This window comes from Lingula anatina, chromosome 3 (assembly GCF_051362555.1).
Source record: "Lingula anatina isolate TDL-2025a chromosome 3, LinAna3.0, whole genome shotgun sequence".
NCBI lineage: Eukaryota > Metazoa > Brachiopoda > Lingulata > Lingulida > Lingulidae > Lingula > Lingula anatina.
Window position 1 is genome coordinate 15,543,048 of NC_141769.1, and position 24,432 is coordinate 15,567,479.

The window sequence follows — 24,432 nt, forward strand, 5'->3', positions numbered from 1 at the left end:
GACCTCGTTTTGACATTGGAGATTTCAACATGGCAGTAGCTCGGCAGGTTCCGATGCTGTCAGTGGGAAAATATTCACTTTTGTACTTAAACGTGTGTCTCTTATTTTTGCTCAGAGGAATATGTGTTCAAGGAAACATCAATTCGGATGATTCGAGCTCTGGAAGCTTCTCAAAGACTCAGAAACCAACTGTGATGATTAGTATACTAGCGCGCAACAAGGCTCACGCCTTACCGCATTTCTTAGGACATTTGGAGGATTTGGATTATCCCAAGGATAGAATAGCTCTGTGGTGGGTAGAATTATTGGTCAAACTTGGTATTAAGTACACTGTTTTACCGAGGATGGGTGAGAATAGTTATTAAGTATTTTTACCCATTTTTATGTGAGAAGGACGGTCGGCTAAGTTCTAGAAAGTTTCGACTTAAGTCAGTCAATATTACGGTTTGTTTATAGAAGGAAGACTGAAATGTATCATAAAGGGCGTGGTTTGAATAGCCACAGATACACCGTTGTAACTTGGCTGTAGTGGTGTTTTTAAAACTTAAACCTTCAGAAAAAATTCAAACTGCATTTCGGTTTTCACACATTTTTTTTTTTGTTAATTTTATTATTATTATTAATATAATATTTCTTTTTGTTGTTGTCATATATATTTTATTGATATTTATGCACTGAGAAATCCATACATTTAGCGACACCTTGTACATATTGATACCATAGAATCACCTTTAAAAAACAGGTCAGTTAAACTTCAATTCCTGAAGTGTTTTGGAGAGATGAAAGTCTTACCGATTTAACTGGAGGTCCAGGCATTTGGGTGTTGTATTTATGCCCCCAGGACCCCCAGATAAAACTGCATGGGTTCAGCACTTATTTTAAGGAATTTTCTATTGGACCACTTTCGTCTTTGGTTTTTGACCACTCATTCTTTCCTTGACCTTGCACCCCCACTTGGTCATATATCCACCTGTACTCTGTTTTAGCACTAAGACGTACAATACAGTACAAGACAAAACAGTAATGCCAGTACAGTACTAAAACACCGCAGTGCACTCAGATTGCATTCACCCTTGTGTAGGCCAAGCAATTTTAGGACACCTGTCTATTGTGTGATTCAGCAGAGAATTTTTGCTTATTTTACTGTCATTATTTATTTATTTGTTTTGCATTTTTTACTGTCAAAAAGTAATTATTGTCAATTTTGATTGACATTTGTTGACAATTTAAAGAACCATAATCTGTACTTTCAATAAAAGCCATTTTCTCAAGACTCTTTGAGCCTGCATTATGTTCTGAATACAGAACACCACTACTAGTAAAAAATCAACCCTAAAAGTTCTCAAGCTTTGCCTGTGATAAACCTTTGCAGAGTTTGCCAAGTTGGGAGAGCATGTTATTTCTTAGCTATAGTGTACCACTGATATGCACATTGTTCTGATGCTAACTCTAAACTCACAGATTGAATATCGGGTAGGTGAAATCAAACCATTTATTTGTTGGTTTTAGTTAAAAAAATCAGATGGCCTAAGAATGATGAAAAAATGATAAACCCTTAAGTTTATTAGTTTGGTGGTGATATAATGTTAATGTGGTATTGTGAAGAAAATGTTTTCCATAGATCTAGTATTTTAGTCGCCTATTCAGATTTCTGTTGGTTTTTTTTATCACCCCATGAAGTATGAAAATTGACCATATAAATATCTAAAATGCGGAGTTTTGATTGAAAAAATCCATTTATTGGAAGGCATTTACTTCAGTTCATTTGGTAATGGAACATTCACCATTCACGGATTTCATTTCAACACGTTTCTCTATTTATAACAAGATCCAGTGATATAAAAGTCAGAGCATGCTACTTCCTAAAAGCCCTGACTTAGGGGATAAATAACTTTATCCAAATATTTGCTTTACCTTTCCATTAGAGCCCCTCGCTAGGTGGAATGTAGACAGTATAACTAAATTTTGGTATCCTGAAAAAGAAAATAAGTGTTTGAATTGTTTTAAGCACTTAAAATTTGGCTATTATAGTGTTATTGCTGTAAAAATGGCCCCAGAAAAGAGATGGAAATAACATCTGCATTAGTATTCAGGAGCCTTACATTGAACCTTGTTGATTTTTTTTTCTTAATATGGAATTGGTGGACAGTAAATTGGGTCTATATTTTTTAGAACAAATGAATTGGGATTTCCATCAGCATGGCATTATAGCCAGTGTTACCATAAATGTGCCTTACAACTTGCATCATCTTCAATTTAATACTGTAACTCATCAGATTACAATTAAAAATTGAAGGAAATTAAAATTGCAATTACATCATGATATCTCTAGTATTTTCATACATTCATTTTAAAATTGAGTACTAGTAAATAAAAGAGCTATTTGAAATAAAAGACAATAATGAATTTGATAAAATTGTAATTCACAATATACTCTGATAAAATAAAAAGTTTAAAGTAAGCATAAATTCATATTTATCACAATTGCAGTTGCCTCGTGGCAATAGGTGGCATTCTGTTCATATTCTTGCCTGAAGGAAATGATATTTTACTTTGTGACAAGTACCAAACAACCAGCTGACAGGGGTCTATAAACTGGAAAGGGGAAGCAGACATAGTTAACAAGGTAGCCAGACACCCAGAGGCAACTGCAGCTGCTTTTTTAGTAGTATAAGCACTCAGTTAACCCCGTCTGAATTTGTAACCTCTTGCACGGCCCCTCCGTGTTAACCCATAGTAACCTTTAAATGTATTGTTTAACCTGTATGATCAACTTAAACAGATAAATGAAAAACTGAATCAAATTCAATGTTCTTTATTAGAAATAAATTTTATGACAAGGGCTGTAGGTCATGGATGCTGTACATGGATAGAAACAGCGGCACTTTTACAGTTGTTGAAATTGAATACAATAAATAAGATGGCTAAATAACTAATAGAGATCCTTTTCACATCAAGGGTTCATTTTGTGTGAGAGGGTTATCTAAAAGGCCTCTCGAAGTGGACAGGGCAGTTAAGTGTATGCTTTAAGAGGAAGTGGCATTTTTTTTTTTTTTTTTTTTTTTTGGAAGACTGGCAAATAATTTCCCAGTTGGAAGGTTACTGAAGTGATAACTCCTGTCAAAGAGGCAAAAATAGCTTTTATTTGTGTACAGTAACTGTGAGGATATTACATTTAGTTGAGTGAAGGAAATCCCTTAGTATCAACCCTACTCACATGAATGACTCTTATATGTATTTTCTTTTAAAAAATTGAATACTGTGCTGAATTATTTTATCTGTACAGAAAGCCAATATAAGAGGACACCCAATACTTACGTATATCTAAAACATGCGTTAAAACTCATGATTGGGTAGATGATCATGTGATGCTCGGCCCATTTCTCTTCAGTATTTTTGTTGACAACCTTCTTAGATCAAATGGACGATAATGTCTTTGGTTTTTGAAGATAAAAAATATGGCATCAAATTGTTAATAGTTAGGTTAAATAGTTAAAACTAAGTGAAAAAACCCACATGGTATCCACCTGTTTGTGTCTTGCTCTTACCTAGTATTGTATGCAGATGTTAAAAGATTCTGACATTGTGTTGTTAAACAAGGCATCAGATGCTGTGTTTGATATACCCAAGGTCTTGACCTTAAAAAGTAGCCTGGGTAGTTTTAAAGCTATTGAACTGGACTAGCTGCTGCAAGTAATTCAGTATTGTTTCATATACTGTTAAATACTGTTTAACAACCTATATTAGTATGCTAAAGTAGTGTTTTCATACTTAAATTTGAAGATTCTTAGATCTGCAGAAGATTATAATGAATAAAATTTTAATTGAATGAAATTAGAAATTTTGACAAGGTTCAGGCTGATTTAAATACAGTTTGATTACAAGTACTGATTTTTTACCCCCCCCCCCCCCCCCATCACACATATGTACACAAAGACTACTACAGTACACACAAAAAGTTCATAGCATTTTTCAAAAGAAAAGAAAAAATGCTAACAGACAGTAAATTTCACTGGGGTGGCCCAGTATCTATTTGGTTGTACATAACATGCCTTCTTTATTCAGTAAAGTTTTTTTTTTTTTTTAAATTCTGCAGATACCTACTGGGACTGGAGGATGTCTGCTTTCTTGCAACATCTGCCTTCCACATGTAGGAAGGAGGTCCAGCTTTACAGACCTTTTCAAAGTTTGCTCGGTTTTTATAAAGAATAGATCCCCTTTGTATGCTGACACAGGCATAGTTCCACATTCTTGATCATCTTCAAACAAGTGTCCAAAACCAAAAGATATATGTCCAGGACCAAACTAAAAGATGTTATGTCCACAATTTTGCCTGGTTAATTGGTGTAGACGACAAGCAATCTCATCAGTAAAGAAGTTTTGTTTGTTTCAAAGTTTGATTTTTCTGCAATTAAGTGAAATGAGTTTGCCTTCAAAAGAAAAGGGGTCCAACTCAGTGTGGTTTAAATTAGATTTTAAACCTATGTAGGTACCTAATTTCCTGAACTTTGAGTAAAAGAAAGAAAGAAAGGAGTTTGAAGACTTTCATGACAGAAGTTTATTTTACAGGAGAGCATAAAAAGGATTTTTCATTGTCTGGAGTGGAAAAGGAGCACAGGAGAGGCCATTCCAAATTAGTCCACCCATTAATGACTTTCTGATTCACAATGAATTCAAAAGTCTTTCTGTCAAATAAATAAATAAAAGTATAAATAAAAATTTAAAGTAGATACCGATTGCAACCTTCCCTAAATCTCCTGAACTTTCTTGGCTGGGTGAAGAGAGGTGAAATGTACTATTATAGAAATTATCATTGACTTCTTTCACTTATGGGGCAAACACCTTGTACATCTAAGTGCTCTCAACAGTTTGTTTGAAAACCATATATCAGTTTAAAGGGGAACCACTTATTTGATGAAAAGCTGTAACAGTTGTGTGACTGAAAACAAGTGTTTTTAACAATCTTTTCAGTAAGTGACCATTTGGTTTTTAAGTGACCAGGTATAATGAGAAAAACACTGTAAATTGTGGGAAAGTAAAGTTGTGAAGTTTCCATGCAAAGCATATCACAATTTTACTATTACAGTGATTACACCTGTAAAAAGCGACACAGTTGATTAATTTGATGATATTGCAAAGGAAAACACCAAGTTAATGTAATTAAATTTCAAAATGATCTAAAGGCCTAATTGTTTAGAATAAACAAAAAAGAAAATTATTTTAATTATAAAGTAAAAAGATATGAACAAAATAAAAACCCTACTAAAATATGCTTCTCCCCTTATGATTTTGCCTAACTGTTATAATTCCAGCAAAAGCACTCATAGTATGTGTTTGTACACTTTCCAGCATTGCAGTGGTTTTTTATTAAACTGTTGTAAAAAATATAATGACCTTTAAAAAAACTGCCGAAAGTCTCCCTGCTGACTCTCAATTTCACTGGTATGATTTCAGAACCTTTACTGCTGGATTCCTGTGATTTTCAGAATTAACAGCCATTTGCTCCTAAATACTTCAAAATGTTTCTGTCCAGAAAAAGGATTAGCAACACTTGGCCTAGTATAAACTTTGGGGTCAGTTTTCCAGCCATATTTCCACAGACATTTTTTTTTGGTCTGGAGGAGAAAGAAGAAATATTAGGCTTGACACTCAGAAACCGTGCAACAGAAGTTATTGGTTTGCTGAAGCTTGACCAATTTATTGTACCCCCTATACTACAGAGCTCAGGCACCATTTGCCTTTTCCACCATATGTTTTATTGGAGAGGTTTAGGATTTCAGAGAAAGAATCATTGTGATGCATTTTCCTTTTTGTGTTTGTTTTTAAATAACCCTATTATCTGCAAAAGGAACACAGTGTTGAAAAAACGGGTTAAAAATATCATTTATGTGCCCCAAAGTAATTTTTGATCAATTATAAAAAAAGTGATTACATTTTATTAGTTTTTACACAGGTGTAAATCTAGTTAAGACAATTTTGCTTGGCTTAATCAAGGTCCACATTTACATGTCTTTATTATCTTTTACCTTTAATGAAACTTATTTTAAACAAGGATAGTCACTCTGTTGCTTTAAAAAGGATGTTGCATGTCTTACAGACTTAAGTAAAGGCCATTTAAAAAGAACATTAAAAGATAATAATGAAAATCTTTGCTGTTGAGGATATCCCTATCCCTGTTTCTGATCAGCTGAATATAATGATGAATACTTTGTGAACCAGCAATTGGCTTTACACACTCATGGGTATCACTGTTAATAACTGTAATTGGTATTTTTTCATGCAGAACTGTAGTGTTTACTAAGATTTTTGAAGGCAGTCTCAGATGGAAATCACTTATATAAGGGGTTGTGTCTTCTAAATTGTAGTGTTTTGATGTCATGGTTAAAAGACAGCTAATGAGCAAGTGCACGCTTATTGCCTATGAAAAAAATAATTCGGTTTATACTAAATTTTTGAGGTTCACTACCAAAGAACAAGCTTCATGTCAAAAGGGGATAAAAAAAATACGATTTGTAATGATGGATATTGAAACTTAAATATATGAAGTTTTATGATCTGTGTCTGAAAACGTTAAACTTGGCTGTGTTATTTGTATTAAAAGAAAATTCATAACTTGGTAGTCATGAAGTATTACATGAGGAATAACTAAATATGTGGTGGCAGGTGATACCAAAGAGTTTTAAAGAAAGAAGGCATTAAGGCTGTTCCTTGTATGTATCCTTAGATGACTGGTAAACATGCAAGAAAAATAAATATCTGTCTGTGAAAATGCTTTGCAAGTCTGTAGGCAAGATTATTTTGAAATAAAGTAAAGTCTTTGTGTTAAGTATCTAGGTATGATGCTTTTTGAATGTTGCAGAAAGCTTTTTTATATATATTTTGGAAACATTACATTATACATACACATTTCCAAAAATTGAGGAAAAGGCAGAATGTCTTTAAGTCATGAAACTAGTTAATTTAAAGAACAAGCCATCATGAGTGAAACTCCATCTTTGTAAAAAAAATTGACTATTAGCATGTAAAGGACTTTCTGCGTGCGTGCATGTTTGGATTCTAAATACTATCTAGAACTAGAAGAAATGAAAAAAAAAACGTTAACAATATTATATTTTTTTTATAATTTAAGAAACTTTTGTTTTCTAAGCTGTTCCCATTGAAATGCGTCACCCTAAGTTTCTGAGAAAATGTGACTGTTTATATTGAAATGATCAGTGCAACATACAGAGTACTGAGAGTGTCTCTCTTTTAAGTATGGTGGTACTTCATTCAAGTTTAATTTTAGAGCGCTGGCAGTGACATTACTTTTGTTACAGAATACATTTCCTGTCACCCTGCCTTTCTAACTAGGGGCACCGACTCTCCCCTTTCCATTACTATGTTTTCCATCACCATTACGAAAAGCAGCTAGGCCAAGGCTTATCTTATACATAAGGGAGATTCCATTGAAATCTCTGAACCTCAGGGTAGCAGCCACTGGTCAGGGATCAACACCATAGAGTGGAACAAAACCACATGAAAACACATTTTGTTACAGCACCCTGTGGTGGTGGTGCTTTATTTTTATTAAAGATGTTGATAGAGTAAACCACTGAATCCGTACCAAATGCTGATTCATATTGTGTTTCTGACCATGATTATTTCAATGATGTAGGTGGATTTAGACAGCCCAGCGGATCTCTGAAAACTTTCTAATTACGTACAGTTGCTGTTGTGTCAGTTTGTACTAATAGACATCACAGGAGTCTGTCTGCTTTGCCTGAGTGAAGAAACATTAAGACTAACAGTTTTTTTTAAATTGAAAATTGTGGCTGATTTGTTTTATGCCTAGTCAAGTTGATGCCAGTCATAATAATGTAATGCAAATAGTGTTTAAAATGTTCCTAATCAAATTATTTTTAAAATTAAAGATGTTTTTGTTATAAATCATGTGAATTGCTGTTCTCAACATTGTCACCAGGTACTCTGGAAGAATGGAAATTCCTTTAATTAATTAACTGACATTAGATAAGTTCATGCTGGGATCTCTCGAGGATGCAATTTGTTTGAGGCCAATTTAAATGAAACTCTCCCATTGGACCATTCACAGTCTATGTGTCGTGTAGAACTTTAAAAAAAATGGAACAACATAAGCTCCCCTGTTAATTAAAATAACCTTAGGGGATGCTTTTAATTTAGAACACATGGTATAGGTTTGTTACAACATTTCATCATCAAACTTTTTGATACGGATGTTTGATAATACAGTTTTAGTTATTAATTTAGTATGTCTTTAGAAAAAAAAGTCTTGAAGAAAATTCTTCAGCCCAAAAATAAAAAAGTGCATTCTGATGAAAAAAAGTAGTATTGTAGTCTGTGTGAAATTGAGTCAACAAACAAACCTGTGATCTGAATATTTTTTTACCCCCGAAGTCAAGAAGGCATGTTCAGTTGAGAGATCCATTATTTTCCTGAATTGCCTTAAGCTGGTAGTTGTTATCAGGGTCTGAAATGTGCAACTGAAGTGTGCCCTGCAACGGGCCAAGACTGATTACAATATTTCCCCCAAATTTCTTAACATAAGATTTTGTGACTGCCATGTTTGACTATTGTACACAGTTCAGTGAGGCTTCTTTCATGCTGGCTTTATTAATACATGGATTTGTTATTGGCTTTGGTTAACCAGAGAACCTCAGAAATTTTCCTTTGATAAATCTTAAATTAAATTGATGAAACCGCACTAATAAATAAAACCACCTATCACTGTTGAAAAATGGTATGCATTAGCAGTTGTTTTGGAAGTTTTTATATATATATATATATTTTTTTTTTTTGGGGGGGGGGGCGGAGGTAAATAGCAAAAAAATTTTTTGCTCTAAAAGTAGTTCTTCGTGGACTTGGAACTGTATAAAATTTGTTCAGGTTCTATGACCATGATTCACTCATTGATTTGTAGTAGAAAGAAAGGAAGCTGTTGTCTTGTGAATGGTTAAATGGTTAGGAAGATGTTTTTCCCATAGTAGTAGCATGTCTGTTTAAGGGCCACTGAGACTTGAAATATTTGCTCATGTGTGAAAAATTAGTGAAGAACAAGAACACACAAGCTCTAACAAAATCCTCCAGGAAGGAACTGTATACTTAGCGATACTTTGTTCAGCTTAGTCCATAACTTTGCTCCAGATGGCAAAAAAATAACATTGCACTTGTAAGATCAAAAAAAAAATCCATTCAGGCTGCCACAAGGGTAATGTGTCTGTCCAATAAGGTATAAAATAGATTTTATATTTTGTTAATTAATTCATCTGTATTAATTTTGTTCATTCAGATAAAGATGTCTGAACATTCTTAATGGTAATTTGTGTGTGAAATAGAATTGACACCATATATAATGTTATTGATCAACATTCAGAAAAAGTTTGAAACGGAATGTTCATTAGCACGTGGTTTCATTTGTTTATTCAACCGAAAATGAGTCAAGATGCATTAATTTGCCAGTCTCTAAATATCAGTGTCTAAAATGCAGCCATAAAGATTTAAAAGTTTATGAGCTTTACTTTGAAGTTTTTTTCCCCCATTTCTTACTAGTACCTCCCACATAAAGTTTGTGCATGTGTGTTCTTCTGCGTGATTTGATTTAAAACTATGTACTGTATTTATAAAATCACACGGAGAGACGCGATTTAGTGTAATTATTGTTCAGTATCAATATTTGAATTAAGAAGATTTTTTTGCCCAAGTCAAGTATGAACACAGAACAGTGGCATATTGGAAATAAAATTATGAGTTTAATGTTGAAAAGTAAAATTGAGAATTTAGTGTTGAAATGCAAACAGAAATATGCTTTTTCTTATGTATTTTGGCAAAATATTGCTGCCCTGAACCTGGGTTAATTATCAATGTGTTACTGAAGCAGACATTTAGTCAAATGATGTAAAGATTTTATAAAAATATTAATGTTCAGATATATCGAAATTATGATAACTTGCACCATCAATTCTGAAATTTAAACAAATTTGTTTTTTCAGGATAAGAACAGATCACAATGTGGATAAAACCGCAGAAATGTTGCGAGAGTGGCTGCAGCACATTTATTCACAGTATCACTCTGTGGACTTCAAGGCAGATGACGATGACAATGTGCAAACAGGTAATGGGACGGGCGGTTACCTTGATGGTGTTTCAAGTTACATTTGGACAAGTAATCATTGCCAAAACTGCAGAGGTATGTGAGGAACCATATTGCATGCTGTAGACAGAAATCAACCTAACATGGAGGCAACTTGGACCTAGATCATCAATAACTTTCAAAAGTCTAATACATACTAGGCTTTCCCTTTGTACTAGTATTTTTTGTCTCTCTCTTTTGGCTTTTATGATTACTTTATTTTATTTTATTTTATATTATTTGTCACATGAATTCTGGGTTGAAGAAAGTAAACGGAGTACTTTTCAACCTTTTTGAAAAAATAGTTAAACCTGTTTGCCCATATTTTTTTTCTCATTGTTGGTCCTATAAAAAGATGTATCTTGTCTTAATACCCAAGCTAATGGTTGAGGTCCAAGTTGCATTATGAGAGACACCACATATTACCTGGAATGTATAGCTGCTAGGATTCCACACATTTGCTTGGCACTGTATGTATATATTATATATTTCACAGGTACATATATACATTCATATTGTCCTTTGTATTAGTCCATATGATCTTCTTGAAACATGCAACTGAAATTTTCAACATTGGCCACCAACCCTGGCTACCTTGAGCAAGCTAGGTTTAAGAACTGAAAATTAATTTTCGTGGATTTCCATTACTAGTATGCATATCTTGTAATTAAAGATGGCATTGTTGTTCACACTTTCCATATTCTTTAATGCAACATGAAGTAGCACAACATTTCAGCCAATACACCTGGCAAATAGATGGTTAAAAGACAAGAACATTACACTATGTGAAAAACTTGGACAGTACACACAAACTTGGCAAATGTCCCAAATGTTATCAGAGTTGACATTACTCAACAATGAGTTAGTCTTGGAAGCTATTTCACTGGGTTCATTCATCCGATCTGATAGGCCAACCAACAGCTGTTGTTAAGTAAGAAGCATTACTTCAGCCAAAGTTGTTTTATGCCAAAGGGCTGTGAACCCAAAATTTGAAAAAAAAAAGTAATTTAAAATAATGCGGAATGCAACTGTACTTAACGTTTTTAATCTCTGTCCCTCCCCACTCCAAAAGAACAAGAAAGAAAGAAAAAAGACCCAGGAAGTTTAATTTTTACAGACAAGAAGCAATGATAATTTTTTAATGATTTAATTGTTTTTATTAATCAAATAATAATAATTTTGATTCACCATAAAGATATATAAACCTTAAACATTGTTCTGTAAAAATCCAATTTTATTATCCAACACTGTAAACTGGTAGTCTAATTGTGTAATAGCAGTGGAGTTCACTTTCCAGGCTTGGTGTCTCCTGGAATGCTTGTGTTGGCAATGGGATTGTGTCGATGTCACTTTTACTTTTAAAATGTTGTTTATAACCCCGTCAACCAGTTGTTCGAAGTGAAAATGACTTTGTTTTAAGGTCAAAAGATAATACAAGAAACCCATTACCAAGTCGTGAGTACAAGTGTTCAAGAATATCAGCTCACTAGTACATCAATATCAACATCAAATACAAACATCTTTAAAGTTGAAAACATGGGCGATGATGTATCAGTTTTTTTCACAAGCAAGACATCTGTGATTTTTATAATATAACCAGATTCCAATTTTATATTTGGGAATTTTCCAAATGGGTGGTTAAAGCCAACAGGATTGCAGGAAATAACTGCAGAGGATGGCAGCTCGTTGGATTCTTGTTTTAAGGAAATACTTGTCTCAATAAATATCTGTTATTTTCTTGGCAGGAAAAATTGTTAAGTCAATGAAAAGGTTGACTTTGTGCAAGTTGAAGAGTATGCTGTAAACCCATTCCCTAGGGTGTTGACTGTGGGACCTATGTCGTCTTTGTCACATTTCATAGCCAGACTCGCCATTTTGAAGCATATTAAAGTGTTAAAAAGCGATTCAGCTTTATGATGAAGGAAATTGTTTTGCTGCCTCCTGCTGTGTCAGAAAAGAAAAAAGCCAAAAGGGTAACCCTGCCAGCGTCTGTTGTTTTTGGTGGGTCATATACTCCATTTCTGTTTAAAGGGAAGATTGTGGAAATAAGTACAAATTATGGAGAGGTCACCAAAAACTTATGAACATAATATCATATTGCTTGTGATGTGTAATATATCCAATGGAAGATGTTTGAAAAAAAAATTGCCATTGCATGTTTACATTGATATTCATGTTTTTTATGAATTTAGATTTTTTTAATCTAGACTGCTATGAGTTGCATCACTGCTTTTTAAAGCCAGTGTATCAAAATCTGCTTATTAGTGCATGTCAGGCATAGTTCACCTTTAATTCGAAACTGTTTAACTGGAGAGCTTAAAAAGTACTGTAAATTACTCATTCAGACAACTGAATTTTAACAGTAACTTTAAAAATACAAAAAAAAAACATATTTCATATTTTTAAACGGTACATGAAGGCCCTTGCCGCTTCTTTAAAACATATCCTGTCTGTAGCTAAATGTGAAATGAGTTATTTATGTATAATATAATTATAGTCTCAAATGTTTCCGGTCATTTCAGGGTTTCCTGATGCCCAGGGGCCGCTGGAGTGGTCAGCACAGAGATTTACCCATGTCATGAAGCTCAGGCAGGAAAGTTTAGAAAAAGCTAGGAAAATATGGGCAGATTATATTTTTGTAAGTACTGGGCCATCTGCTTTTTATAGAGGATCATGTTTTATTATTTAAGGTTTTTACAAAAAAAATTAAAAAGAGAATCAGAATCCTGTTATACATACATTGATATTTTGTCATGTTTAAAATAAAGGGAGGTATACAGACTACACTGCTGAGAAAATCAACGAGACTGAAAAAAAATAATAAAGTCCCTAATCTTCTTGGTTAGGGTACAAAATCAGGTGGAAAAAGATAACATGCTTTCTTGCCTTCTGTGAGCAAAGTGCCTGCAGTTGTATTTAAAACAACAAAGTGTGCACAAGTGCATCAATTAAATATTTTTCCTCATAAAAGCAGTCAACTTGTTGTGCAATTTTTGTTATTGTTTGAAGCGAAGAGGGGGAAAAAAGGGGGCATCTTGCTGTGGTAGAAATTCAAAGAAAAGTACCAAACCAAAGAAAAGAACACAATGAACAGTTAAGTTACACAAAAGGATATCAAGCTCTTTGGTGATATGTTGAATTCTTCAAAATAAATTTGCACCGTGGTATTGTCATTTAATCCAAACCAGACTACCCATAACCTTATTTTTCCGTTACACATGTTGGTATTTTTCATCAAGTAAACTGGTTACTTCAGCAGACTTCTTAACAGCAAACTGTATTAACTATATATACTGTACAAACAGTCTTGAATGAGTAGCAAGGGCAGGAGTCATTGAGGATTTTCTCTCCTGTAGCAGATCCCTTGACAACTTTAATGGTCTCTAGGCACATTTACCCAAGACCAGTTTAGAATGGAAATCGGCCTCACTTGAATTACCAGACAAGTAGACAAGAAACAGATGTAGATGAAGATATAGAAGACTGACAGGAAGACAGACAGACAGACACACAGACAGAGGATATAAAAGACTGACAGGAGGATAGACAGATCGACAGAGGATATAGAAGGCTGATAAAGAAGACAGACAAGAAGATAGACAGTTAGTAAGACAGAAAGCTAGAAAGAAGACAAACAGGAAGTAAGATAGCCGGTCAGACAGACATTTGGCCAGACCAACAGTCAAGCAGACAAACCAAAGGACAGGCATACATTTTTGGATAATGTAGGGATGTATGAAGGCTTCTCTTAGTCATTCATAATTTCTGTTGATTATAAAATAGAAAATGCAAAAAAGCCACCAAGACCAAAGTTAATGAAGTGAAGAAAGAAGTACTTCATCTGCAAATTTCTGTAAGGTATTTTTTCAGAAATACAGGTACCTTTAGATTCTTCATCAGTAACATTTAAAAGTGAAGTAACATGGCACCTTCTCTGTGGCGTTTTTCAAACCTGATTTAAAAATTATTTTTTTCATTTTATTCAGCATTTAAATGAAGCTGAAAGGTCTCCTCCTGCTTTCTGCTTGTTTTGGCTCTAGTTTATGGCACTTTTCATGCACAGTAAACTTCAACGTGTTTAAACAGTGCACACAAACCTGGATAGAACTGGATAAAGTGAAAAAAATATTTTGGAAGGATATTCAGGGGTTAAAGCAGAGCAGTATTTTAAAGCAGGGCTGCTTGGCGTGTGAACAGACGTTGAATTACATATGTTTGAAAAGTCAGATTTTAGTTTTATATTGCTTATAAAAACAATAAGTACACAATGTCACAAAAAGTAAAATGTTCTGGGTACCAAATGTAATGTACTGGTCGTGTTTATTTGGACTGTTATATTTGGACATAATTATGACATGGTTTTATTCTTTTAGTTTGTAGATGCAGACAATATTTTACAGAACAATCAGACTTTATCTGTTTTGACCTCATATTCACAGTGAGTACTTTTTTTTGTATTTGTATTTTCTAATAAAGTGTCAATGGCAACTGTTACAATTCTGTAAATTTAAACAAAAATCTACATATCTTTTTATCATATTTGAATTAAAATCTCCCTAGCAATATGCATTCCTTTAACTTCTTAATTTTTCTATCAATTTTCCTTCTGTCCAATCTTGATATTTGCATTGTTTCTAAAAATTCAAAGAATGCAAATTTCATTTTCAAGATGATGTAATTAAATTAATAAAAGAATCTTATTTGACGGTAACTTAACATACTTTTTTATTTTGTTTATAGAACTATTGTTGCTCCAATGCTGAATTCCTCGTCCCAGTACTCCAATTTCTGGGGTGGCATGGATGAAACGGTAAGGAAACAAATACACCCATGTCACTAACAGCACACGCTTTTTGGTAATAATTTCAAACACAGTCCAGTTGCAGTAATTAAAAATTGGTGTGTAACAAACATAAACTATTTACAGCAAACTGAAATTATGGCAGTCATCATAGTCCAGTTAATAAACAGAATTTATCTTAACAGGTGTTCATTGTAAATATCAAAGCTGGAGCTTACTTTATATTTAAAATAATTGATTTCAAATCTTTTGACAATTACAGGGCTATTATAAGCGAACGCCTGAATATGGGCCTATTCGGATGCGCCAGATGAGGGGACTCTATAAAGTTGCTCTAGTACATTCCACATTTATTATTAACTTGCGAAATGAAGATTCCCAACATCTCGCCTTTTATCCACCTCCTGAGGGTTATGAGGGTCCTTATGATGATGTCATCATATTTGCGGCTATTGCAAATAGAGCAAGTAAGTATTGGTTTTACGGATAAGACTCGTTTCTTCATTTCTGTAAAATGTAATCTTGCATTAAAAATATACATTCCAATTGTCTGTTGCATGTGATTTTTTTTTTCAAATTAAAAGGAAACAACTGAGAAATGGATTTTCAAAATACTTTGTTGAATTTTGTTTTTCTTTTCTTGAAATGATACATGGACTGTTTCATAGCAATTACTCATGTGCTGTAATTGATATTGTTTCTGCCTTTTTTTTTTTTTTTTTTCAAAAGATTTTCCATTATTTCAGGAGTTCCCATGTATATTGAAAATGTCAACTTTTATGGCAGTCTCAATGCACCTCTAGATGCTCACAACACTCTAGAAGAAGAAACCGAGTTATTTATTTTCCTCAAACTGGAAGCTATGGGTATGGGAATTTTTGTGTATCCTTTCTTTTTCATAAGACACACTCACAAAAAACTTCTTTTCTTTCTATTCAACCGTTTATTCATGTGTATATATTATTTTTATTGTTATAAATTATATTGTATAATTATGCATTATTATTATGATGTTTTTATTTGGACCTGCAGTAATGCTAATGTGTTAAATAAATTAATTGAAATAGGTAAGTTAGTGCTGTAGTCGTCATGATTTCTATAAAGGTAGAGTGTTTGTCAAAACTAGCATTTCCAGATTTACTGATTTCCTAGGTAAGGACCCAGATAGGCAGAGTAAATGTGAATGAGTCAGTCTGTAATCTAACTAGTTTATTTGGTAAAAAAATGAAAAAAAAAAAAAAAAGATTTTCAGCCCGAATCCGATACACAACACGGTCTTATACCCTAATTGAACAAGGTGTGTTTTGATGTTCTTGGCAACAATGAAGAGTCGGTCGTCTTTCTAACTGTTCTGGTCTATGGCCACAGAATTGTTTGTGTGCATGCCTGAAACAGCACCAGTTAAGCATGTAGCATAATATCAGCTGACATGTTCCCAGTGCTTCGGTCACTTGATACTCCTGACTTGGGGGTTGACTTCCGCCCTGGCAGTCTTGTTAATCTTAGTCAACCGCAGATAACATGTTAGTCATTACTCAACAATGTGTTGTAACCTCCAAGGATGCGTTAAGATTGGAGACACCTGTCCAGAAAGCCAGATCAGTTTTATTTTTCTTTAAAATTAGTAGTTAACTGTGCCTAAGGAGAAGTCCCTTATTGATTTTTGGTTCATTTCTGTATGAATCCATTTTAAAGATAATGTTTTTTGTCTTGAATGAATTTCTCTTTATGATATGTTATACTTTATATTGTTTATTGATAATTTTTATCTAATTCCAGTGGAAGGAGTACCATTTCTCCACACTAAACATCTTCCTAAAAAACATCCACCCCAAGAAATGTTGGGCTTTGACCAGGTATGTGTGAAGCAGCTGGGAAAAGTGTCTGTTTATTTATTTATTTATAATGATAGGAATTATCTTAGTTTATGATTGTTAGTTGGTGTTTGGAAAAACAAGTGACAAGGATTTTTTTTTTATTCAAACAGCCATAAAATCAAATTCTTACCTTCATAAAATTGATATTACAGAGCACTTGTTCTGGAAGTTTATGATCTTTATTTATTTATTTATTTATTTATTTTTTACTAGATATACATGATCAATTTAGTGAGAAGACCAGAGAGGCGGGAGAGGATGGTGGCGTCGTTGGATGAGTTGGGTCTCAAGGTTAAGATTGTTGATGCTGTGGATGGAAAGTAAGTTGACATAATTATTAATATTTTGTAAAATTATCATTTGTCTGAGAATGAAATCGCTTATTTAGTGTTGTGTTATTTTGATTAATATTATTTTCATGTGAAATTTAACCTTATATTGAGACCTGTTTTATCAGTACTCAAAAGATTGATGTTTTAAGATTTTATTAAGTTCCTTTTTGTACTAAGTTATTAACAGATTTATCTTTGTTTCTGTTTCATGCTTTAATTCATTCATTTCAGTTTCATATCTGCATGTCTTTTTTTCATTTGCTTGTTTATAGAAAAGCATGCACATAGTTTCATATTCAATAAATCAGCCATTTGTATTTGATGTTATACTGTATTTTATCATGTCTCTTACCAAAATGATTTAAATATCTTTGATGTCTCAGTGTGAACATGTTATTTATTGTGAATATCAATCCTGAACAATCTCATGTTTTGATGGTGTGGGCAGTTATGATTAACAGAACATTGTGTCGAAATATTAAAGCCAATGGGCCAGACGTGAAATTCCAACCCAAATTGATTTTCTTATTGTGCTTATGCATGATATTGGCATTTATTTTTGTGTTTCAGGGAGTTAAATCAAACATACCTCGACTCTCTTGGAGTTGCCATGTTGGAAGGGTTTCTAGAACCTTATCATAAAAGGTAAAGAGTGCATTAAATGCTAAAATAGTGCATGCCATTCCACCATTTTATCAAGAAGGGAAGTCTGCTGACTGAGCTTGCTGTGAAAACCTGAGGAGAAAGCATCAAAGGTTTCAAATGAACAATGGTGCTTACTTTCAGCACCATTTTTGTCAGATTTTCGTGAAAAATTGGAGAGCAGAACCACTACTGGAGGAAACAAACACTTCAAATGTAAACCTGGCAGAGACAGATATGTGCTTTTTAACATCTAAACAATATTCTTTCAACTTTCATTGTTTCAGTGACCAATGTTGGGCCCATCTTCCAATGTTCTCCAGACTTCTGACTAGCAAGGTCTCAACATTCTGTGAAGACAAGTGCACAAACAAATATAAATCAAACAAGCACTTGTCTTCATACAGAATATATGACCTTGAGTCTGAATGTGATCTTCATCCTTACATCCAATTTTTCTTTTTATTTGATATTCCATCATCTTCTACACTTCCTCTCATTTCCCTAATAGGAAACTGAATAACACTTATCTTAAGAAACTTGGTGTTGCCATGCTGCCAGGGTTTATTGAGCCCTATGAACAGAGGTATTTCAATAGATTTGGCTATTTTTCTCCCAGGGCTATTGCAGCTTCAGCATGTCATTTGTAAATCACTTTTTGTCAGATTTATGGCTTAAGTATCCATCACATCCATCAATTGATTTGTTAAAAACGCCTTTATCAGCACTTTTAGTCTCCACAATAATCACAGAATGAGCTTAAAAGATATCGTCACCGCTGTCCTGTATGTTGAATACCTGTTGTTGCTGTTAACATGTCTTTAAATCCCATGCGTGCATAACACAATTTTACCCCTTCAGTACCATTAACCTTTGGCACAGATATGGAATATGATGGCAGAGAATAGCTAAATGCTGACTGCAGCTTGAATGTGGTTGGTGAGCAATACTTGCTGGAGCAGATAAGAATCTGTCTTCCTGTAAAGGTTGGGGATTAAGAGGCTTGGCGTCGCTGAGCTTAAGCTGCAATGTTTATTTTTGTCAGCTGGTAATAATATATTCACTTTGGTAATTGATGGAGAATGGATGAAAGAATTGAATTGCTTTTCATTGATTTCCCACAAAATTTTCATTTGTCTTAAATACCATAAAAAAAAGAAATTATGGTTAAGTAAGAACAGGATAGTGAAGTAAATTAATGTTGTGTAACAATGACATTTAGACATGAATTAGTCATATTTACAGCATGGATGGAGTGAAAATATAGATGGAGCTTACCTGTTTAGAAGGAACTAACTTCTCATATTTTACTAACAACTTAAATTTCCCTTTTTATTTTACTGCTTCAACAAAGGTGGTTGAAGGTATGCCCAATTGTTGCTGTACTTTGTAGAAATATTTTTTCTCCTCCTAGGCAACATTGGGTGTGCTCCGTTTTCAACAGATTTGGTTGATTAGAACTTCAGGCCAGTACCCAAAATTTGTTAAAAGAAAAATTGGAAGCTCTTAAGGCATTGATTTGTATGTTTTGTTTAGTAAAATGATGACTTTCACAATGATGTTGAAGGAAGTGGTACCACAGTATGTTAATATTAGATATCCCAGTGCAGCAGCATTAGAACTCTTTAATACCACATTGTCACGTCTAAGCTTTTCATGTAACTTATATTGCATGGCATAATATTATGGTTTATAACTTAATCATTAACCATTACAACTGGAAAACTGAGGAAGAGGCCTTATACCTAATTGATATTATTGGTCACTTACAATTTTGATTATTATATTTCAAATTAAAGCACATCACATTCATTTTGGTGCTATTAGTCCAAAATTGTTTGTTCATGCTCTCTCTTTTTGCAATTTTTATTATTACAAAAATTTGATTTGATGAAAATAATGCATAATTTGACAGTGGAGTGGGTGGTGTATTTACCAAAACTAGGTTAATTTTGCAATATTTTAATTGAGAGACAGCAATTTATGCAATGTTGACCTATTATTTACAAATAATGCCATTTTATGTTAACATATAATCTCTGTATTTATATGCTGCTTTCATTTCCAAAAATGTTATATGGAAAATGTATTTCATACTCTCATTGTTTCTGTTAGGCCACTTACCATGGGAGAGATTGGTTGTTTCCTCAGCCACTATTTCATATGGGAAGATGTAAGTGATTTTCATTTTGAATACTATTGTTGTATAGTTTTACCAACAAAGTATGGGAGGGTGTGCCCAGAAACAGCTTAGTCTGTCTCAGGGGTTTTCACAACTTTTCCATATTTTCATTCCATACAAGTGACCTATATGTTCATATTATAACAGACTGTCACTTCTTGATTTCACTGCATATACTTAATTTTGGGGTGAGTGGGTGCATTTTCATTTTAGATGGAACCAAATTGTAATGCCACAAATTTCAGTTTTTAAGTCCTAAATGTGTGAAGTTAATAATTCATATTGTTTTATTTTTTCCTTCCATTTGGTTTTATAACAGAAAAATTATTCATATTGATGATTTTTTTGTTCTAGGCAGCAAAAAACAATTACCAGAAAGTCCTTGTGTTTGAGGATGATGTGAGATTTGAGCCATTCTTTGTCACAAAGCTGCAGTCTTTACTTAAAGAAATTGAAGACAATAAACTGGAATGGGAATTAATGTAAGTGTAGATTTTTATATTGAATGGCTTTGCTGGGAATGGGAATTAATGTAAGTGTAGATTTTTACATAGAATGGCTTTGCTGAAATATAAGCAGTTAAACAACATGTTACTTTAAGGGTTATCTTTCTCTGTAGAGACTGTATATTATACCTATTCTTTATAGTGACTAGAGAGAAAGTATGTAGCCAAGGTTCAAAACTATATGCACTTAGGTGTTGTTCCTTTCTGTTCAAGTTTCATTCACAGGCTATAATTGTTAATGATTTTCAATTTTAAAAAATTATCACCTAGTCAAACTTGGGCATGTCAAAGTTTTTCTTCTTACTGATACATCGATAAGTATATAATTAAAAAAAATAAAAATTATTTGTAGTGATTCTTGCATTACAGCTACCTGGGTAGAAAACGGATGTGGCATGCTGATGAACCGCCAGTGGATGGTTTCCAGAGTCTAGTATGGGCAGATTATTCCTACTGGACGCTCAGTTATATGGTTTCTCAACAGGGGGTCAAGAAACTGCTGGACCAGAAACCATTGGGAAAGATGTTACCTGTGGATGAATACATCCCCATTATGTTTGACAGACATCCAGAGTAAGAATATCTTATTGGTTTTCATTAAGGGTACTCTATGAGGGATTATAATCTATAAGCAATTTTTTGTACTGAGGAGTCACTGCTCGACCTGTCCCTGGACTTTGATTTAATGTTTTATTCAACTTTTAATTTTAATGATTTATTTCTAAATGTCTGGTCAGTCATTTAGAACACTGTACATTTCAGAGGGAATTATTGATGTCAGGTACTTTCATACAAGGAGTTTAATAGTTTCTAGGTTGGGTAAGATTATTAGCTCTGAAGAATAAGGTACGGAGACATAGAAAAAATTTATATGATTTTGGGAAATTTTCAAATATGTACAGTATACCTTGAAAGACTTTGGGGATAGAGAGCACTTTGGTCCAGGATTGAAATGCTATTTCAGAACAGCATAAGTAATTTTTTTGGTACCATTTAAATGTATTTTTTTTTCCCATAGGGAAAAATGGAAGAATCAGTTTTCACCAAGGAACCTCAAAGGAATGTCGACATCTCCTTTGTTAGTTTTCCCCACACACTATACAGGGGAAAATAACTACATCTCAGACACAGAAGACTCTCATGTGATCAGTGAAGAACAAGATCATTCAAATGAGGATTTAGAAGGCAAACCAGAGGGACCAAGGTTACCCAACATTCTGGGACCGGATACTAGAGATGAATTATAGTGAAGATTCAGTGTATGTGGTTCCATCTCACACAGCTATTAGAATTTTTTTTTCTTTTTAAGAATCTCCTTAAGTATACTTTTTTTTCCACAGGTCAAAGACTCTGAGATAACCACTCATTTAGTTTTCTTTTATATCTGTTTGAAATTTTTTTAAGTTAAGATATCATTTGAGAAACGTTTGGAATTTTTATCGGAAATGTCACAATTTCAGTTTAATTAGATTCAAGCAAAACGGTAATATTAACCTTTTGTCACTAGTATAATTGTTTTATTTTTTAATGCACATTTTAAGGCAATGCAAATGTACATAACTGTATGATTAATTAGTTGTTTAGACTGTATTTCAGTGCAATTTAGTCGATACCAGTGTCATAGCATTGAAAATGATGGTACCTATAACATTTTCAGCTTACTTGGGCTTCCTAGATACAAGTGGCTACCGAGAAAAAAATTAAACTTTTTTCTAATTTGTCAGCTTTCATGAGTATTGCATGATTGAATACAAATTATACTTGCCCAACAGGAAAATATTACATATTAATTTGTTTAAGTGACATTACTTTGTTTTTAGAAAAGTGTACTAGATTTTTTTTTTTTTCAAATAAATTGTGGTAACTTTTGTAAATAATAATATGAAAGTTCCCAATATGGCATTTGTCATTACTTTTTGTCTTACAAAATACTGAAAGAAAGTAGTTAGAATAGTTGAGTTTGTTTTATGGATTTTTATTTATGAAATTGCAATCAATAAATTCTCACACAGACTCCATTCTCGAAGTTATATGTGGAATATTGGATCAGAAAAGTTATCAATCAGGTATAATATATTGTGATGTCTCTTTCTTTTGGGTAGCATGTTTATGGTGAGATTTTTTGTGTTATGTGATCATGGCCTTTTTATTCATTCTTTCTTTTTCTGGGGTCCTCTTAACCCCACTATGCTTATTATAAGATATTGATTGTGAGCCTATCTATCAAAGTTTTGTGTAGAAATCCTCCCCTAGCTTTATATGTGTCCAGCAAATAAATACAACATACTTTTACTGTGTTTCCATGTTCCAAAGCCTGATATAGATTTAAACTAATGTAGACTATGTATAATTATGTAAATTATGCAGACTGATATTTTAAGAGAAAGAGGTTTCTTTCCTTACATCTTGATGAGATACTATTTAGGTTGAGATTTATAAAATCAAAAGAAAACTCTAATCTAGAGTAGAAATATGTGAAACTGATTACATTTAGATATAAACATAAAACGTCAATAATTTTTTACAGGGGCACACTCCCACATTTATTTGTAACAGTAAGAGGTTCTGCAGTACTCAAAATGGAGTCCATTTACTAAAGTGGTTAGTTATTTGTTATAATTGTTTGTGTTTTGCAGCTCTGAGGGGTTATTTTTCTGCTATATGGCAATCATTAGGAAATTATTTTTTGGGTTATTTGTTTAAAGTGTGTTTGGAAAAATGCTATGGCGCACACAGGAATGCGCAGGCACGTGCAGATGTTAATATATATTCGTAGCAGGGTGTGCAGTACTCGAGTGGAGTCCATTTATTTAGAGTAACTTGTAAGTCAGGTCATTAATTTTTCAGCTTGGGAGGTTTTATTTTTATGCAGTATTGCAATAATTAGGGAATGGTTTGGGGGCTTTGGCAAAATGCTAGGAATTGAATTTGTCTGCTTTGTTTGTTCTGTCTTTGTAGATTTTGCATAGGGAATTCACGTTTAGGTAATATAGCAAACTGTACAGCATTACTTTTAAAGTTTATAAATCGAATGCAACTGAACTTTGACTGTGAAAATGTATGAATGTGTGTAAGTGCTTAGTTATGTGATATTGTTGGAAGATTGCTTTGTAGATATCAAGCTTTTTGTTCTGAACATAAGGTGATTTGTAAAGTAAATTTACTCTGTACAAAACTTTTTTCCATTGTAAAAATACTCCAACCAAAAGTTACTTCAGTTATGACAGAATGATTGCTAGACACATTCACTTTGATTTTTAGCCTTGTTTTCATTAGAATCTTCTATACAACAATTATCAAACAATAAAAAAATACTCCAAATGTTACTTTGACAGAAGATAAGTTGGTATGTGGCTGAAGTTATGTTTGTGCAAAAAAAGTCTAAATTTGTCATTATAAAAGCAATAAACATAGGTTTAAAATATTTTAGCTTGTAGTTTGGTCAGAAAAACTATGTATATGACTGTATGAGAGTGTGGTAGAGGGTATGGGAAGTTGTGATATTAGACTAGTCAATATAGTTGTTGTTTTTTTTTTTTCAATCATTAGCTTTCGAATTAGAATAGTTACATAATTTTAGTGGTCAGAATCATGACAAGCATTGTTAGAATTTGGGTTTAAAGAAAAAGCCAGAATAAAGCACAGTCTTGTGCTTAAGAATAAATGTGTACTTTGTTGTTTACTGATAGTAATCTGCATATTAATGTACTGATGGTGACTAGTTTTTCAAGTAAACAAAATTTCCAACAGCATTTTTCTTCAAGTCAAAAATAATTTAGTTTTTTTTTTTTTTTTTAAGTTGAGTAATAGGTTTCGGTCTACTTTCATGTAGAAAGTTCATGCTGGTAATGGTTTTATAGAGTTCAAAACCATATTTTCCCGTACTGGTTGTTTTTGTAGATAAAGATAAGTGGATGAAATTCGCGTATAATCATCTTTTCAGAGATT

The 24,432-nt window shown here is 33.2% G+C and overlaps 1 protein-coding gene across 3 annotated transcripts; it reads left to right on the forward strand.

The window, feature by feature from the left end:
- LOC106155916 (procollagen galactosyltransferase 1) lies at positions 1 to 24,148 on the forward strand. Of its 3 annotated transcripts, none has more exons than XM_087008434.1 (14): positions 1 to 292; positions 10,005 to 10,201; positions 12,667 to 12,782; positions 14,518 to 14,582; positions 14,885 to 14,954; positions 15,208 to 15,412; positions 15,692 to 15,811; positions 16,725 to 16,801; positions 17,036 to 17,142; positions 17,725 to 17,799; positions 19,912 to 19,969; positions 20,333 to 20,460; positions 20,854 to 21,057; positions 21,503 to 24,148. In XM_087008434.1, exons 1-14 carry the CDS (start codon positions 30 to 32, stop codon positions 21,729 to 21,731), a joined length of 1,914 nt encoding a protein of 637 aa, XP_086864560.1. In that variant the 5' UTR covers positions 1 to 29; the 3' UTR covers positions 21,732 to 24,148. The 3 variants fall into 3 exon arrangements, with proteins under 3 accessions (XP_086864560.1, XP_086864561.1, XP_086864562.1); XM_087008435.1 differs by lacking the exon at positions 17,725 to 17,799 and adding an exon at positions 18,308 to 18,382; XM_087008436.1 differs by having other exon boundaries at positions 2 to 292; positions 10,005 to 10,126.
- The last annotated feature ends 284 nt before the right edge of the window (positions 24,149 to 24,432 follow it).

Excerpts from the sequence above, each read along its gene's own strand:
- LOC106155916 (XM_087008434.1), top strand. The coding sequence starts at position 30 with ATGGCAGTAGCTCGGCAGGTTCCGATGCTGTCAGTGGGAAAATATTCA. Across the intron at positions 19,970-20,332 it reads ACTATTTCATATGGGAAGAT|GCAGCAAAAAACAATTACCA; the intron begins GTAAGTGATTTT and ends TTTTTGTTCTAG. Across the intron at positions 21,058-21,502 it reads ATGTTTGACAGACATCCAGA|GGAAAAATGGAAGAATCAGT; the intron begins GTAAGAATATCT and ends TTTTTCCCATAG.